We start from the raw sequence: 19,787 nt of genomic DNA, 5'->3' as shown, positions 1-19,787 counted from the left end.
TCACATTAAATTAAACTGAGTCAGTGAACACTGTGATTCTATGGACACTGCGTGCATTTGTGCTACACACACTCGAGTGGATTCAGTTGCTAAAATTTACAAATCATCCTGTTTCTGGAAAGACCCTGAAGTCTTGCTCAGTTTTTCGTGAGGAGGTCAGACAGTCTTCATATTGTCGGTTAAAGCTATTTTGGCTTTTTCACATAACTGACCTGAATGGACAGAGAGCTGTGTCTGTCCTTTAGTCAAATTTGATAAATGTTTTCTTTAGATTAAAGTTACTGAAGTAATGGGATCATCTTGACAGATATTGGAAGTAAAGGAAGCTCCTAAGAAGAACTTGAATCTCCTTCGGGAAGCCTGAAGAACTGTTCCTGACGATTACTTCAAGACATTACACAAAAGCTTGCCTCAGAGAGGTCAGAGCGTAATGAAGATAAAGATGGTTTTGACTTTCCGGTTATAGAGTTGTTTTTTACCTCAAACAACATCCTATATTTCCATTTATTTTTGCACATTTCATTAAATCTGCACTTCTTTCCTGTTTGTTTTTGTTCGTTTATTTTAAATCTCTTTGTGAACTTTCAGGATGTAGCTTGAGATTTACCTCTTCTATAGTTCTGAATTAAACACAGGTCAGTCTTTGTGATGTATGTTTCTCGTGTGTCCTTTAAATAAGCGGCTACAGAAGCAGAAGGTCAGCTGACGTAACGCAGATGAAAACAGCTGATCTAGCCATCAACTGTCTTGTAAAGCAGCGGCCCCCAACCGTTTTTGCGCCACGGACCGGTTTATGCACGACAATATTTTCACGGACCGGCCTTTAAGGTGTTGCGGATAAATACAACAAAATAAAACTAGTACCGGTACCAAAAAAAAGAAAATTTATTCATAACACACGTGAAAAGACCCAGGAAAACCGAGTTAACGATCAAAACGATAACAAAATAACACTGAAAACCGATAAAAACCCTGAAAACCATACATTTTACACCTGAGCCTCAACTCTCGCGGCCCGGTACCAAACAACTCACGGACCGGTACCGGTCCGAGGCCCGGGGGTTGGGGACCGCTGTTGTAAAGGTATTTACTTAATCTGTTAAAATTAACTGAATCAAAACTGATGTGAAAACAAAAAATAAAAAACTTACTTGAAAATTTGAAACTATGCTTCTTATTTCTTACATCTTAAATACTGGAGGAACCTGAACTTTTCTAACACTGAATAAATTTGTTATTCATAAGAAAATCAAATCTGCACTCACAAAGCAGGGAGGCAATCTAACTGTCAAGAGCTATAGGAATGTTTATAGACATCTCGAAATACAATAAAAATGCATTTGATTAATAGGGATCCTTTATTTCTTCAAAGTGACCTTACACTATGTTTGCAAACAAAAACAACCCAAAAGCCATTCTCTAAGTAACACGAGCTGTTTTGTAATTCCCAAAGATGCTAAAATACGAGCATTCGTGCCTCCGCAGTGCAGTGAGCTGGCTTCACTTACTACGTATTTCTGCTGTGGCGTACTTTGGGATCATAGAGTCAGTCGTGAGCTCTGGATGAAGGATGCAGCCATGTGTGTACGCATCCATGGGCAGACCATCCAGTAGCTGACGGTACTGCTGCACACGATCGTAGAGAGGCGAGTCTGCGTCAGGGATCAGCTGAGCCACTGTGTCTGTGTGAATAAGACAAGAGCATGAAAAAGAGAAAACATTTTCACAGGAATACAAACTGGGCAAAATATATTGAATCATAATTACATGCTGCAGAGCATTATTCTGTGGACTTTTTCTTAATCTGTCCAAAACCCCCAAGGTCTCTAAGCAACCACACAAACCCAGAATAACACCGTTGTGCCAGATTCAGTTGTCAGACACACAACATGGTAACCTGGTAACAGGTGGAGGACTATAATACACCACCCGTCACATTTGACAAAGCCTGACATACTGAAACAATCTGAAACTAAAATTATAGACCTGTGGATGAATTCCTTTAGGAATTAGTTTACATCCATATCTGTTCAGGCTTATACACTCAGGTCCATAAGTACTTGGACAAACACATGTTTGCCTCTGTACACCAAATTCTTTCCCTTAATCCAGTCACCCCGTGGCAGTGCAGGTGAACATCAGAAAAACTGACCTGTGTTTAGCTTCCTTTTATTTAACAAAAATTCCACTTGGATAATTGTTTACTGGTCAGGCACGAAATGTGTTAATTCTTTCGGCTTCTCAAGGTCAAGTCACTTTTATTTTACAGTGCAACTGTGGTAATGTGACCCAAGTACATGTTTGTGCCAAATGTAAAGAAAATCCCTGAAAGTGTTCCTGACATACTGAGCTTTCAGAAAAGGTACAGATGTTAGGGCTGGAGGTGAGGTCACAGTGACCTTGATTACCAAAATCTAACCAGTTCATCCTTCAGGTGAAGGGAACAACAAGATCAACAACACTACCATAGTCTAGTGAAAACACTAGACTATGGTATAACCCAAAGGTAGGCAACCCCGGGCCTCAAGTGACGGTGTCCTGCAGGTTTTAGATGTGTCCTTGGTCAAACACCGCTGATTTAAATGGCTAAATTACCTCCTCAACATGTCTTGAAGTTCTCCAGACGCCTGGTAATGGACTAATCATTTGATTCAGGTGTGTAGACCCGGGATGATATCTAAAACCTGCAGGACACCGGCCCTCGAACCCTGGAGTTGCCCACCCCTGGTATAACCACATGAGATTAAATTCCTGTTCCAGATCAACAAAAACACAAATGAAACAATAACACTGCAATTAGACTCCATAACTTTGTTACATCATCCGCCTACTGACTCAATCTGTTCTGCTTTCCTGCCGTTACTAGAAAAAAGCTGCATTATTATTATTATTATTATTATTATTATTATGATCGTGAATTATTATAGACTTTCGTGCAGACAGTTAAGAAAAGATGGATTTCACTCTCATAAAGTTTTCATCCAACAGCTTATTAAGGCTTTGTTGCTAAGAAAATATAAAAGATGGAGGTACCTTCTCCATCCAAGACAACTTGGAGATGCTTTAAGCCTACATACTTTTTAAAGGCATACAGGACTCTGCTTGCAAAAAGACCTTGGTTCCAGTTCCTGGTAACTATATTCTCTCGGTCACTACTGTCAGGTCAAAATGAATAAAACATTAGAAGGTCATCTGGAATAGTCTCACTTATGATTGTATCCTGTGAGTATGTAGTTTTTCTCTTTCACACCTGTTTTTAAAACACTAAGTTAATGATGGAAAAAAAAACACCAACCTGGAGGATTAAAAAAAGAGCCCAGAGACTCCAAAATAACTTGTGACCCAGAGAGGAGTCGAGTTGTTTGGAGAGTTTTCTCTTTTAGTGACTTTAGCTCAGGCAGGTCCTCCACACACAGCGACAGGGAAGCACGTGAGGCATGTTGATTTTGTTTCCTGTTAAAGACTGATTATCAACATGCGCCAAATATTTTGTTACCAGAATTTAAGAGTGGATTTATCCTGGCTGTTATCATATTAAAATGTTTTATATCGTCTATCCTTACTGTAAACATCTAAAATTGCCTGCAAACATAACCTTTATTAAAACAAAATACTTTCATAACATTTTCAGGCTGTAAGTCCAGTTTATTCTAACTATGCTGCACACCGTGGGTTTGAAAAAATAACAAGATGAACTCTACAGTCTGTTTGCACCTTAACACACATAAAAAACACTTCCAACAACTTTTACTAACTCAGAGGTATCCCGCGTTTACATTTTGCTGCCCTAATTCTCGTGTCTGACAGCGCAGCGCCTGGCTGAGAGTGATAGTGTTCAGCATAATGACCTGCTGCTGAGATTCGGTACTGAAAGTGCAGAACAGAGGGAGCTTATATCTTTCTGCAGGGTCACAGCCAGCCACATGCAAGGAAGGCATCGCTGACAAAACAGAGATAATCAGATGGCTGCTTGACGATGAGGAGAAGCTGAAGGAGGGTGGAGCTGCACGTGGCTGAGCTCCAGAGAGCTGAGTAATCAGTCTCTGGACCTGCATGCTGACCTGGGCATGCCCTGCAGTGGTTCTCTGCAGGAGGTCTGCTGCAGCACTGGTGATGGAAATATTAAATTAGCAGCAGACTGTCAAGCAACTTCCCAACTGAGTTGATATATGTTCACAATGAGCGTGAGAAATATATAAGAACAACTCGGGCGATGATTAACATCTTTTTGCAAACACCTTTTGCCCTGCTGTGCCTCAACAACACTGTAAAACTGTTGGCACTGCTCCACACTGCATATGCCTCCCGTTTCTGAGAAATCTGCACTTTGCAGACCAGCTGCAGCCGACGTTGCCAGGATTCATTAGGGATTTAAAGGCAGAGAAAAAGCATGCCTGTAACTCATCCCCTCAAATTGACTCCTGGATAAAAGCTTCTGGATAAAACATGCATCAGACTTGTTTGACATTCAGTAGACAAAATAAACAAAACAAAAAAAATGCAACAATAACAGCTTAACTATATTATTAGAGTATAACTGGAGACTGATGAATGATTTTATATCTCTGTGACTAACTTGCTCCAAAACCAGTTATTAGCACACTATCAAAAGCCTAAAATGAAGTTAGCTGAATGAGATCATCAGACCCTGGGGTCAGCTTATGCACTCTAGCCTTTTATTACTGAGCAAGCAGTGAACCAGATCTTCTGCTGCTGAATTCAAAGCTCTAGGCACTGCTCTAGACATGTGAGTACTAACTAAGCAGGAAAGCCCTGAAGTTTTTCAGTTACAGGCCTATGTCCCCAGGCATTTTCTGATCTGAGGCTCCCAGTTTGTTACATAATCTCTCAGCTGATAATCCTATAGAACGTGCCACCTACAGATACTACAGCACAACACAGATAACAGGATTCAGTGTATGCTTCTTAACATTTGCTTATTCTTTGAGCTGCATGTTTGCCAAGCCTGAATGTCTGTGTAGGCTCTGAGTCATCCAGGCCACGGCAGTCTTGAGAGCCTAAAAAGAAGGCAACTGTCCTTCTCTAGGTTTTTGAACACATTTAACCTCTTATCCAAGAGGGTCAGGACACCTTTTAAGGGTTTATTACCTGGGACTCTCTGCCACTTGTTTTAGAACTGAAGAAACGTTTTAGATGTCTTCAAAATGTCTTCAAACATGTTAAGAAATCCAGTTGCCTCCTTTTCAAGCTCAAGAGTCTGAATCTCAGTCGTTGCCTCACAGCGTACGTTCCTCCATACCCATCGCAACATCATAGCTACAGATCTAAATATAGCTTTGATGGACTTTTTGTGTCAATCATTAAATTATGTCTCTTGTGTTTATATCTGTGTCTCGTTTGTGAGTGCCACAAATGTTCCCCAAGGGGTCACTCCAATTTTGTCTAATCTAATCAGCAAGGATCGTCTCAGTGACATTGGTGCAAAGACGTTGATGCAATGAGTTACAGTTTCACATTATAGTATGCACTGACACAGTCTGCACAAAGAAAACAGATGGCCTCCAATGGCTTCCAACAGTCTTTGTCACTCCAGCTTCACAAACTGGGCAAATGAGGCCTCAAATTTTCTATAGCTCTAGCCAGAGATATAAGAGAGAGATGAAGAAGAAGAATCCCCTGTGTTGCAAATCCCGCCCCCCTATTGGGCCGATATGCTTTAATTTCAAGTGAATTTTATTACATTTTCTTAAATCACAACATCAATTGCCTCAAGGTGCTTTCTATTGTACGTTAAAGACCCTACAATAATTCAGAAAAAAACAACAACAATCAGACAACCCCCCTATGAGCAAGCAGGCGGTGACAGTAGGGAGGAAAAACTCCCTTTTAGCAGGAACAAACCTCCAGCTGAAGACTTCAGGGAGTATCAACCATCTGCCATGACCGGTTGGGTTGTGTTTATAACAAACACACAGCCTCTAGGAGTGAAAAATGAAGCCAACATACAAGTGCCAAAAGTTAAAGTTTCTAAAATGTCCACCTTAAGTTGACCCCAAATGCAAATAGACTCGTGTTAAAAGGCCTGACTTTACAGCATTTTAAGATATGTTTATAGCTTGATACAAAAAGCAGTTTTGGCCTCTATGAATAGTTTCGTAAAAGCTCTAAACTGGGTCAAATTTTTATACCAGATTCATCTTAGTACTGCAGTTAGTGGTGTGGCAGCACTGATTGAGGTGCCACATGCGTAATCAATCTCCGTCTGCTAGGTTAAACTTCTGCTGGAATTTTTGCTGCCTTCAGTTTTTACACCCACTTAACCTGTACAGCTGGTAATTCACAGAGGTGGCTTACATCAGAATTAAAAATACTCATCCTCATCTTTATTGGTGATTACAGATCACAAACCTTTGGCAGAGCACGAGGCGGCGGCTGGGGGCTTGAGAGATGAATTAGTCTGGTGTAGGTGGACTAATGCAAAAACGAGGAGTGCAGCACACATCCAATGAGCCGGCTTTAAATACTACAGTACCCATTTTTATAGTCTAATTTGGTACAATTAGCTAGTAAACATAACGAATTTTACTGGTTAACAACTCTCTCTCTCTGGTGGACTCTTTAAAAAGTAGATCTCTGTAAAAGGGCCTCAAACATGCACTTGATGGCTACATAAATATGTCAAGATAAAATAGAGAGGCTAAAGCTACATCCAGACAAATCCGGTCGTTAAGTCTGATGTCACTAGCCATGTCTGGGCCTAAACTCCGCTGCAGGTATATCAAACGATCACTATGGCATTACTGAGAGTTGAAAAACTGTCTAAAGTCTTTCATCTTTAATAAAATGATCAGCGTTCTGCTCTACCAGGTGTAACAATTGAGTTTAACATCAGGCATCCATGAAAATGGAATTTATGACATTTAACGGAGTTAGAAGTTAGCAGGAAGTTAGCTCGCTAGCTTCTATCTAAATACAATATAGCATGTCCTGACTGCGGGGTTTTGGAAACAAATTAAAACGTACAGCTCTGTTATCACTTCCAACATAAATGAAGACAGAAAACTAAACAGCAGTGACATTTGTAGGCTTACTGAAGTTTGGCTAGCTGGTATATAATGATGTGCTACGTGACTGCTAGCGACACAGCTATGTTAGCATAATATAAACAAGCTAACTTTTTTCCACTCGATAAAAGTTAACGTGAGTGTTCTCGGTGGTCAGGAAAAAATGTAATCGCATAGCAGGATGCTGTAAAAGGACCAAACTTCAGCCAGGAGAACAACTGAGATAATCCATCCACAATACGAGGTTAGTCATTAATATACTGCTGCATGGGCTGTAGTTACATCCTAAGGTTTTAAAAACTGAGCTTAAATGAATGATTAGCGGTAATAAAAGCCGAGGGTCAACAGTGATCACTGACTGTTTTAGGAGCTTTTTGAGATTAAATAGAAGAAAATACAAAACATTAAACATGTTAACAACACAAAAGCCATATTAAACGCAGACTACTTTAGGCCCGGAAGTAGGATTTGTCACGTCATCACTTAACGACTGGATAGCATCTAGACCCATTAATGATCCATGCAGTGTTGCCAACTCTTCAGTAAGGAAAATCGCTATTGGCTGTCCTAAAAGTCGCTAGAAGTCGCTAAATGACGTCATCGCCTAATTTACATAATTGGTCATGCTAATGTAATTGTAATCTATGTTGTTGGAGAGAGAAATAACATCGTGGAAGAGACATAAAGTGAGTAAAAAACGTCCTAAATGCATTTAGAGTTTATTTAGAACTACAAATTAAATTTATTTTAGCAATAATTGTTTTTTGTAATGTCACAATTCCAACCCTGCTCCTTTATCCGGGCTTGGACTGGCAAAAGTGACCCGAAATAGGCACTCTGGTGGAGTTACTTTGTGCGTGTGTGTTTATTAGTAGTTTTAAACCTTGTGATCCACAAAACAGCATAAGAGTAAAAGAAGAACTGACTGCGTTACAGCACCCGCTGCTTGTTGAGAGTAAAAGCGATATGTGCTTTCACGTCTTTTTTTAGCGACTTTTTTTTAGAAAAAAAGTCGCTAGGGGGTCTGAAAACTCGCTAAATATAGCGACAAAGTCTCTAAGTTGGCAACACTGGATCCATGAGGAAGATATAGAAATGAAAAGAACTTGGGGGGTTTTTGCAGTGCAACGTAAAGATGATTTTTCCTGCTATAGAAAGGATGCTTGTAAGTTAAGTGGGACCTATGCAGCTTCTCCTTATTCCTCTATTATATAGTTACTGTTATCGGTGGATGCTCATATGGCCAGTTTTAAATAACAAGGTCTTTGTAAGTGATTATCACTGAGAGAAAAAGCATTTTTTCTACCCATAGCTCTGTGTGACATCAGAGAGAGGGGATGTTTCTTCAAGCTTTAGCAGTGACTACAGAAGCCCAATCAACCTACTGCCAAAATCTTTGTTTTTGTTTATGAAGGGAAGCCAATAAAAATAAAGTTTTAAAGTGAGAGCAAAAGGAGCTAAAACAGTGTTTTTCAGACAGTAAGCAGGAGAACTGAACGGCCACAGCAAGCACCAGATTAATAATACATGATAAATAGGGATTATTTTGAACTATGAATTATGCAACGCTTCTCTAATGGAGCACGAATGAAAATAATGAAAATATGCAAATGGAAATGACTCTGCCATCTTTAAACAAGAGAAAAGAAAGACAGCATTGTCCTACCTCCCACAAAGGTTTTCTCCATGTAATCTATAATCTGGTTGTAGTCACTAATGATGGTGTCTCCATGGAGGAAGACGGGCACCTCCTCGCCCAGGTTCAGCCTCATGAACCAGGGCTCCTTGTGCTCCTGCAGTGGCAAGCTCACATCCCTCTCCTCACAGACAAGACCCTTCTCATTAATGACGAGCCGTACCTGAAATTACAAAGGACGTGATTAGTCCAAACACATCCCCTGTTTTTTTATTTAATCACAACATGTATGTCTGGAAATATATTCAGTGGGTGAACATTTGCAATGTGTTACTAGACTATGAAAACAAAATAAGAGGACATTTCATCCATTTTCGGTTTAAGAAAAAAAACTGCACAACAAAAAAAAATGTAAAATTAAGCTCACTAAAAGCTTCCGCTCAGTTCATTACATTGCAAATTGCTGTACTGTAGAGAGAGCTGGTTGTTTGTGTGGTCTGCCAAGCTAATGAGATACACAGGGTGCTAGAGTTTGAGAAAAAAAATCCAGGACAATCAGGATACATTACTAACGGCATGAAGGATAAGCCAAGGTCCATGGAGAGCTATTACTGGGAATTAGATTAATGAAAGAAGATGACACTTGGGGCATAAAGTGCTACATTTGGCAGAACGACAAAATGGGAATTTTGCTGAACACAGCCAGACATGGTGTAATGAAATAAACCTAAAGGATGTAGTAAAATAAGCATAGTAATTACAGCAGGCCCAGTGGGTTTGGACACCAGGAACAAATCGATGCATGCAACTGAAATGTCAAAAAAAAAGAAAAAAAACTAAGCATTTTATATCCCCATCAGTGTGGAAAAGAAACACTAAATCAGGGACTTCTATATAAAACCGCCAAATATTTCAGGTCCCTGTGTTATACTGCTGAGCTGTCCCTGGATGATACACACAATAACACAGTCACCGTTGCATCGAGAGTTACATAATATTATTAGTCACTTCTTAGCAATGATGCCAAGTAGTTCAGCTGCTTGGGAAGCATAAAATTCACTCCTCTTACACTATACAATAAGTGAGCTTCATCTGCAGCTTGCTGTTATTAGGGATGAAAAGCAGTTAGTGCTGCATAGACATGATGCTACGTAATACATCTAAGTACACTTTTCTTTAAACACACTATGTATTATTTAAAAAGTCTAGTTGTGGCACTAATCAGATCTTAGTTATTAGCGTTTCCACCACCTTCTCTTATAATTTCATGTATCATCTTAGCGCCAGATATAATATTTTGATATATAATATTTTGCTAGAGGAATGCAGCATGAAATGACGCAGTGATTAATGCAAAACTGCTCTTCTGATGGCACCAGGGGCCCATAGAATCCTATGTTAAAATCTGACACTATTTTACACCCTCTAAAACAATGTTTACCCCTTCAACACTGCTTAATGTTGCTTGAGAGGCACTGCAAAACTCACTTTCTGGTATTTTATTAGCCTGTCGGTTACTATTACCTGTGTCTGTGCACCACACCTGTACAGTTTATTGATGAAACCTGCTAACAAAGCTTGCTAGCTTTAGTTGACAGCGTAGCACTTCACCCTCTCTTACAGCTGACATCACAGCAGCTAACACTGAGGCTTAAAATTGCACCACCTAAATCCCATAAAGCGTGAATAAAGTAACAGGGACTACTTTTCCACAGTGTCCACAGCTGTCCGAGTGCCCATTCCCAACTGAGATTAATGCCAACCACAGAAAACACACATCTACCTGCTTCCTACAGATGATAGTTATACTAGTCAAAATGGATCATGAGGCAAAAATGAAAGGTGCAGGAGAAAGTGAGACACTAAAGAAAAAAACTGAGAAGTCACTCAGGAACCAGGTGAGTGAAAAACATTAGCTAAAACATAGAAATAGCATTTTTACACAGTTTTAGCTTTTGTTCAGTTTCACTAAATGTAAAAGTTTTTTGGGTTCTTGAATGTAGCGATAACCATGTAAAAACTGTGCTACCCCTGTGTCTCTTATAAGCCAGAGACAGGCTAATTATTTTATGTGCACCTTTACACTATGACTGCATATGATTTCTTGGTGAGCCTTTGCAGGTCCATTTAGCCATAGTATATCTTTCTTAAAATCTCAGTATTTAAATAGATAAGTCACTGGTTGGTAAGTCACAGGTTTTTAGGTTTCTGTATTTTGTAATGTGAAAAACCTCCTCTTATACAAACAAAGTGGACAAATTAAGTAGTCTGGTACCCATTAATCCAGGAGACACAACAGCAGCTGTCTGGCTGAACATAGTGGACTACATTTAATCAAATTGCGGGTCTTACTATTGTTTCAGTCAATCCCTCCCTCAAGTTCTTAAGTCCTATTTTTCTTCTGTCAGTAAAACCTCCACAACTAACAAGCCAAACTGAACAAACATGAGGTTCTATGGCTCTGTTGAGAGATGTCTGTCCCCATCAGGACAGACTGAGTAATAAAGAGATATAATCCATCTAATCAAACTTTAAATTGGGGGCGGAGAATCAGCCTTACAGAAATGATACTCTGGCATTTATTTTACTAAACCTGTTCTTGATCATTCTGAAATGCACCAAACTTGATCAAATATATAAAGCAAAGCTGCACCCATTTTAATCATAGTAGGGCCAAGTTTAACGTTCTCAGAATGGCAGCAGTTCGCATTTTAATAAATGATATGGCCTGGTCCCAGAACAGAGGATTTTACTGGGAACAGGTAAAGAAAGGTCCCAGAAAATAATTTATTTCCCTTCATATATTTGTATATTTTGTCTCATTGCGTTAATCCTATCGCAACCCTCGAGGATGAGATTTTAGAAAATAAATAGCTCCAGTTCGGCCAGCTGTGTGTGTGTGTGGGTGTGTGGGTGGGTGAGTTAAAAAGTTTTAAGAAAAGCTTCTTTCGTTTAACACATTATAACCAGGTGGCACTTGCTTTGTTGTGTTTGTTTTTAAATCTGTAGTGTTATTTTTGCAGGAACTATTTACATTCCTTGTATCGTTTGTGGTTTGGTGTTTCTTTTAGCTCCTACTTCAGGGGTAGGTACTCTCCAACACAAGACAAACCTCTGAGTAATGTAAGTATACAACGACTGGTCTGGACATAAACTTCCATGGAAGTTTCACTGTTACTCTTGAGCCTTACGTCTGATTACAGCCTTAACATGAGTTTATGTTTGGTGTTTATATCAGAGTCAAAATTAGAATCTGCTTTTTATCATTATGTCAAAAGCACAACTAAATTATATGCTTCCCTATATCACTTTCACGCACAGTGGTCACTACGTATGTTGTCGAACAACATACGTTTTGAAGAGTCTTTGAAAAGTACATGTTTAAAAAAAATGAAGTTCAAAAATCTTTTTTCATGCCTGAAGATGAATAAAAATACTTAAGAAAAAAATCCTGATCGAGGTTGTCATAATTCATGCATTAAAGGGTTAAAATGCAAAGAAAGCAAACTATCTTAAACGTTTAATCTATCTAAAAATAAATAAATAAAAGAGTTTCTAATACATCAGTACAGTCCAAATATAATTAGACTTTCCTTTTTAACAAATCTTAGAGCCGAGGCTGGATCAGGTGACCCTGAACACTGCAATCGGCCTGGGATGCTGGGAGCTTCCCATGATGCACTCTGTGTTTTTTCTTCACTCACCTCTTTTCAGTCTGTGTGTTTATTCACCACTTTGCATTTAGTAATTAGTCATTATTAAACTCTTTTGTCCTCTCCCTCAGCACTCACCCAGTTCCTGAGTCTGGTCGTACTGCAGGTTTCGTGCTTTTAAAAGGAAGCTCTTCCTTCCCAATGTCGCCAAGTGCTAGCTCATAGGCCGTTGTCTGATTGTTGTTGCTTTCTCTGTATTATGTAGGGTTTTTACATTACAATATAAAGCACCTCGAGACAACTTTTGTTGTGATCTGGCGCTGTATAAATAAAGCTGAGTTGAATAGAGTAGAAGAGTGTTGACTTGATTCTTAAGTTGTCGTCTCTGTTAGTGATTCCCTGTTTAGTTGTTAGTCTCTTATGTCTTGTATTTAGCTTGACTTCCTTTGTGTCATTTGTCTTGATCAGATTTAGCTGTTTCCTGTTGCCCACCTGTATTATTCTCCTTTACATCATGTGTACATATAGCTTCAGTTTCCCTTTGTCTGATGATCTGTTTGATGGTAGTAAACAGACAATCAAATAAGCTTTGACAGTGTTCACGTCCTAGTTGTAACAGTTACACTTGAATAGAGAGCACAGCAAAATATGGCATTGTGTCTGTTAAAGGTTTCAAAGAAAGTGTCCAGATACTGACTGCTGTCATGATATACTGCCCCCCCACACACACACACACTGAAAGAAAACAGCAGTTTGTTAAAGCCTCATCACTAAAGGTGTAAATTTCTACCCTGCAGACTCCGAGGTTGCCAGAGCTGTATCGATCTGTGCATCTGGCCTCTGTGTCACTGCGCCTTTTCTGTATCTATCATTAACATATTTGTTGTGCTCAAAATTCATCCCTGGTGTGAGGTAAATAATTATATTGCAGGGCCACAGGATCAAAGTTACGGTGACGCTAGATATGAAGCCGTATTTAAGCAAGACAATAAAGTTAAAGTGCGGTGCAAGAGAAGTTCGACGGTACATTGTCTCCTTCCTCATAAACTTGCTGAGGTATACACAAGCTTGTAAATAATCCCCTGCACATTGTCGACAATGGAGTCGGCACAGAGAAATGTTGATCAGCTGAAAATGTGACTCCTGTATCAAAAGCTGCTCGCCTGTCTCGCACTGCCGGTGTGTTTACGAAAGGATTCATTTCTGTCTTTTCATACAGTGGAAAAACATATTTGGCAAGTCACAAAAGATTGACTAAATATAACACATCTTTCAAAGGTGCAACAAACTGATTTTCAGTAGATTTCTAGTGGAGAAGATAACCAGGTGCGTGGCCTCTTAATCTCATAAAGGCCCTTCCCATCATCCCATGCTTCAGCTCACATAACAGTAATACAACATCGTACATGTAAACATTAGCAGGTTTGTTGCTCGAATTTCCTTCAGCATCTGAGCTGAAACCCATGTGCTACTTGTGAAAGAGGCAGCAAGTTCACTGACAGCACAGTCGCACATGATCGAGGAGTCACTCCAGCTCCTCCAGCTCCAGGACTGAGGCGATAATCATGACAGTAAGCTTGGTGTTTACCCTCTGCTGAGTGACAATCAGCTCAATCAGCAGCTCAGACTCGAGTGGCCATGAGCCAGAGATCCTGAGCTTTATAACCAACGTACAAACCTGAGACTGAGCATGAACTCAAAGCTGACGTGCTACAGTGTTTCTAAACAACATTTCTTACTTCGTCCTCAGTAATATGCAATGATGACAGAAAGGTAGATCTTTGTGTTGAATCACATCTTGAGACTTGAATTTTTAAAGAGACTGAAGCATTTCTCACAATAAATTAATCTTGTAGTGAAACTGTCCATCGCTGTTTATCAGACAGTGAGGGGTTGTCATCAGAATGCTCATTTTCCCCAATGAATAATTTAAAAATTTAAAAGAAAATAGTCGCAGTTTTACTTTTATGTGCATCAACTCATCTATAAAACTCACTGACTGTACAAAGATACTAGTCATAGTCATGTAATCCATGTGCACACATTAGGCACAGATGGTGGCTGATGAGGACAAAGGATGAAATGCCAGTTGCATTGCATAGCTGAATCCACTTTTAAAGGGGCAGTTTAGCAATTTACCTTTTCATGTACATCAATTTACAGGTGTGACAAGGTGAGCAGCAGAATCCAAATGTTTAATGACTTATGTGGGTCAAATCTCAAACTACTGGATCTAATAAATAGGGCCTATAAAGCAGCACGATAGTGGAAAGGGAAAGCTCCGCTTGTTCTTTTAGCATTTTCCCTCTCTGTGTCCTCGTATTAAATCTCACACTGAACAATATCCTCATCGTGTTAACACAGAAATGCAATTACAAGTGATTATGTCATGACCTTCACCTTTTCTACAGCGTTTGCATGCTGTCACCTCCGGTTTGTTTACATGTGAAAGAAGTTGTTTGTTATCCAAAATTAAAAACTCTAAAGCTCTGGAAGTTCTTAAGGGGTTTTCTTGCACATTTGTGTGACAGATGTGCAATAATGAGTAATGAAACACAAACGTATCCACATCATTCAAAATCATCTGGTGTCCAAGTCCAAGCTTGAATAACTCTCACGACGTCTTGCTTTGGTGGCCTCCTGAGGTCAGCTCCACTTCCATGTTAAAATACACTTTAAATAAACATATTTGCAGCCTGGTACAGATTGCAGTTTACGACTACAGCTAATTGCCCTTCGTGACATCAGATTAATTGCTTTAAATTGTAGCAGTTAAGCATTACATGGCTGCTTTGAGTGGCAGTTAGGCACCACCTGTCACTCAACATCTCAAAGTCTTTTAAAAATGTCTAATTAGCACCATCTGTTATACTACGGCTTTATCTAGTGAGAAGAGTAACTCTTTAAGCACCCTTTCCATAAAGTAAACAACGCTTTGCAAATAGCTTCTGTGTGTTGGTTATATTGTCCAGAGGCCATGCACCCTGCTGTGCATTCACCCTTGAGTGCAATGACTGTCCTTCAGAGCATATCCAGTTGACATTGGTTGAACCTCTTCCAGCACATAGAGAGTTTGAGCCTAAAGGTGAATATTATGGTTTTACAGCTGTAGCACTGGTACCATTCTCCTCCTTGGTGGCCCAAACCACTATTGTAGTCTAATTAGCACAGTTCTTCTAATGTCCATATAAGGCTGGCTTTAAAAGTGAGTCAGTCCCCATAGACTCCCGTGTTAAAATGCCTATAATACACAAATAAACATGTTTTCAGCCTGGATAATGAAACTGTTTTGGTCTAAGCTTCATGAGTTGGCGGTGTGAACGACAAAAGGAGCTGTCGCCAATCATTGTCTGCTAACTGGAGTCACAGAACTGAACCTCTCCACCATGTTTATGCTATAGTTGCATCACAGCTGCACTATTTGACAACTACTGCATCTTACCTGCTGTTCAGAAAGTCTATGGTTTAATTCTGGTGTGTGAAATTCCAGTATATTATTATCCTGTTGTTTAGCACTATTTAAATGATAACGGTTTCTTTGCATTGGACCTGTGGAGTTGATTGGTTGTGTCACAAGTCAACGGTGACATCTCTACAACTGTTTCACAGTTATACCGCTGCTGTGCTTCATACTCACTGCAGTGTTCTCAGTGCTAGCAAAGGAGTGGAAGTCAAAATGAAGTTTTCTCAAGAAAGTTTTATCTTTTTAAAAATGGTGCAGGATTTTTGTATAATCTGGGAATATCTGAGCTTTTTGCACTGATATGTCATTAAAACCTGACATGATGATACACTCACGTCTTCAACCGAACCACGTGGGCCTCGCACAGGGTTACAAAAATCAAGAGGTGCACAACCAGCCTAAGCAACGGTGAAGCGTGGCTTTCAAAATGAGGACAAAACATACCATGACGGCTGAGTTCATCTTTTACATACAGGCTATGCTTTTTAAATGCAAACGGGTTGAATGTTTAATTGTTGGAGTGTCTCTTTAATTTACAGCTTCATGGTACTGAATTCTCTATATGATAATCATTTATGTTTTCAGAGTTATTTGTGTGGCTTCAGTGCAACATTTTATAACCACATGCTCATTTCGTGGGAGCATGCATGTTAATAAATCACAGGTAGACTGAAGGAAGGCATAAAAATAAGAACATATGGTGTGATTCAGCTGCAGGAGGTGGGAGATGGCCTTTGGAGTTTGTTTTGCACAGCATTTTGATCAATTATTCAGGATGTCATGTGTCAAAGCCCATAGTAGCCTAACAGCGTTCACCAGCATTATGGGCAGATAATAGCCCCAACGTGTCAATCGAGGATGGAAGCAGATAAGATGTGAAAGGTGATCTATGCGGTGACTAATGATAGAACATTGATCAAACACACTACTCTCTGTCGAAGAAATGAGACCCCCGTGCTGCAGCGTTGACGTCTCAAACGGGAGCTCTGCCCAGCTGCAGGATGATATTCATATTCCGGAGGTATATGTGCAGGACAAACATGCACTGATGCAAACACGCTTTGGTCACAGCAGACAAACAGAGGCAGCTCCAAGCTGTAGCATCATGTCATGCAAAGAGACGTGGAGCCACCTCCATTTTCAAGCTCTGCTCTTTTTTCTTTTTTTTTTACCTTTTGGGAGGTGAAAGATTGCGTCCAGTGGTACAAAACGAGCCTGTCTTTGTTGAAGGGTTTGGGCTCTGCCGCCGGTTCTTCGCACTCCTCCCCATCTGTGATTTTGCCGTCTTCGTCCATGGCTGAGATGGGCCACCAGCTACAGTTGGTAGGGGTAACATGGTTGGAAGACGCCATGACAGAGCGTTTTGTGCGTGTGGAGGAGAGGAGAGAGGAGGGAGAGGATGGAGAGAGAGAGTGTGTGAAAGGGAAAGAGAGCGAGCAAGCGAACAAGAGAGAGAGAGAGAAAGCTCAGCGGCTCGAGCGCAGCAGCATCACCGGTTCACGCGGCAGCAGCAGCGACAGCATCCATCAGTTTGGGACAGCTCCGCGCTTCCCAGGGAAAAACACGCACACCCTAATCCATATGCAAATACCGACTTACTCGAGCATGCCGCTGCACTTGCAATTAAATCGACGGGTAACCGTATTACATCACATGATGCGTTACGCACAAACATGCGCCGTGGAAACCCCTCGCAGGGAGCGCTTCAGTGGAAGGTCAGTCGGCTCCCGTAAGGACAATGGAGGCTGTGGGCCACGGTACGCACGCAGATTTTCATAGTGTTGAGCGTAGTCTGCCTATAAGAGCAGCTCATTGAATAATCAGAGGACTTCAAGTGCTTTTCTTTCCGTTACCGGGAAACTATTTGGACTAGGCCATGGTGTCAAACTCACTTTAGTCCGTGGGTGACGTGCAGCTCAATCTCGAGCCACACCAGTAAACCGATTACATAATAACTTTTAATATTCCGAACTCCTGATTTACTCTCTTAAAAAGGCACGTAGGGCCTAATTCCCCGTGACCCTAAAATCGTTTAAAGTCTTCGGAAATTAACTGAGATATCGACAAAATGTGAAGAAACAATGGACGTAACACAATAGCCAAAGCATTTGTTTTAATTTGGAAAAAAACAACAACAAAAAAAACATTACCAACTGAAGTAGAAGTAGAGCCGTGCTGCACTTTCATGTAATACCAATTTACACCACAAGATGACGCACTGGGACAATCAATTCCCCCCCAATCAGTCAAGACATTAAAAGTACTTTATTTACAGTTGCTAAGTAAACTGAGGTAAAGCTAAAATTAAATGCCCAGATAAAAACAACATACATCCCAAAATATTTCAACACACCCCAACTTGAAGAACTGGACACTGGTGAGGACAGTTTTTGTTCAAATATACAGCGTGTCACGGTCTGCCGGGGCAAGCCGTGTGGTGATTATTTAGGACCCGGAAGCGGCAGCTCTGGTGCAGGTGAGGATTTATTTACAAAAGTAAATACAACAGAAATGGCGCGGGTGAAGCTGTAACAGAAAACCTAAACTGTGCAAACTAACAAAACAAACCAGAACAAAGATGCAGGGGGGTCCGGGGAAAATATACACAGAGAGATGGGTGGAGAGACGCAGGGAGACCGAGGGGAAACAACACAGACGAACCAGCAACGACTAAGACAGAAGACACGACTTAAAAACACTCAGAGAACACAGGGAGATTACACACAGGTGGGGGACACAGCTGGGAGTGATTAACGTGACGAGACTAGGGAGGCAAACTGAAAACACTCACATAAGACGCAGACCTTCACAATAAAACAGGAAACACACACACGCAAAGACACAGACTAGGAAACGTGGACTTAACACAGGAATAGATGGCAGAACAGAATACACTAAACAGGAGGAACAGAACCAAAATCACTAATAGAAAACACAAAACGCTGGGTCAAAAGGACCCAGGATCATGACACAGTGAGCATTTAGAAAAAGTAATGTAGAAGTTCACAGTAAATACTTTGACCAGATCCTAATTTTATTTTATTTTATTTTTTTATCTAAAACCATCTGTCCAAGAAGATAAAACTTACAACTTACAACAACAGAAGTTATTAATTCTTGTTATTTTTCTTACTTAATGGGTGATTCATCTTTTACATAAAATAAATCATGCTCCAAGAATATTTCCAAATAGTTTTTTCCCACATTTGTGAGTCAGATCAAAGTGAAAAGGCACAAAAAACTTCACACGCAGATGGTTTTGTAATTAAACATACCAGTGTTATTTCTTTATGAAACAATGTGCCTATAGATCTAACACTTCAATTTCCATCCATTTTTTCTCCTGTGGAATAAAACTGGCCTCAACACACCAAGAATAGAAATGCATTTTATGGAAACAGAATGAAGTAATTAGGCAGTGGTCGCACTGTCACTTCATAATAAGATGATCCTGGGTTTGAACCCACTGGTTCCCTGAGGCCTTTCTGTGTGCATTTTGCATGTTTTCCCTGTTCCTGTGTGGGTTCTATGTGGGTGATAGTGGAATGAATAGTGGAATTGTACAATGCTTTGAGGGCCCCGAAAAGCGCTATATAAATGCAATCCATTATTATTATTATTATTATTATTATTATTATTATTATTATTATTATTATTATTTGTGAACTATGCTTAAAAGCCAGGCCTGTGCCAGGAAACCAACCAATTTAAATGAGCTCTAATCAATTGTGCCACGAAGACTCGTGAAATATCCAGTCAGAATTATTCCAGACGCTTGTTGATGGCTACCAAAGCATGTAGCTGAGGTGCAGTTTCTTAAGGCAGGGATGTCAAACTCATTTTACATCGAGGGCCACATACAGCTCACGTATATATCAGGGTTTTTTTTTACCACCACCACCCCCCACATACAGAGCGGTGAAACTCTACTTTCCGTCAGTGTAAAGACGTTTAACTCATCTACAAGTCTTAAGATAAGAATAAATAAAGAAATGCTGCTGTAGTAAATG

The 19,787-nt window shown here is 40.1% G+C and overlaps 1 protein-coding gene across 1 annotated transcript in view; it reads right to left on the bottom strand.

Moving 5' to 3' along the window:
* Nucleotides 1–17,468, bottom strand: part of gdap1l1 (ganglioside induced differentiation associated protein 1-like 1) — a 28,133-nt gene extending 10,665 nt beyond the window's left edge. Inside the window, exons 1-3 of the mRNA XM_085146258.1 lie at nt 16,950–17,468; nt 8,692–8,884; nt 1,509–1,682 (exon numbers count right to left, since the gene is read on the bottom strand). Of these exons, the coding sequence (XP_085002384.1) occupies nt 1,509–1,682; nt 8,692–8,884; nt 16,950–17,129 (547 nt within the window). The 5' untranslated portion in view covers nt 17,130–17,468. The remainder of the gene's footprint in view (nt 1–1,508; nt 1,683–8,691; nt 8,885–16,949) is intronic.
* Nucleotides 17,469–19,787: the final 2,319 nt, after the last annotated feature.

This window comes from Neolamprologus multifasciatus, chromosome 20, assembly GCF_963576455.1.
Source record: "Neolamprologus multifasciatus chromosome 20, fNeoMul1.2, whole genome shotgun sequence".
NCBI lineage: Eukaryota > Metazoa > Chordata > Actinopteri > Cichliformes > Cichlidae > Neolamprologus > Neolamprologus multifasciatus.
The sequence above is the reverse complement of the archived record's forward strand: the minus strand, read 5'-3'. Positions and strand labels throughout refer to the sequence as shown.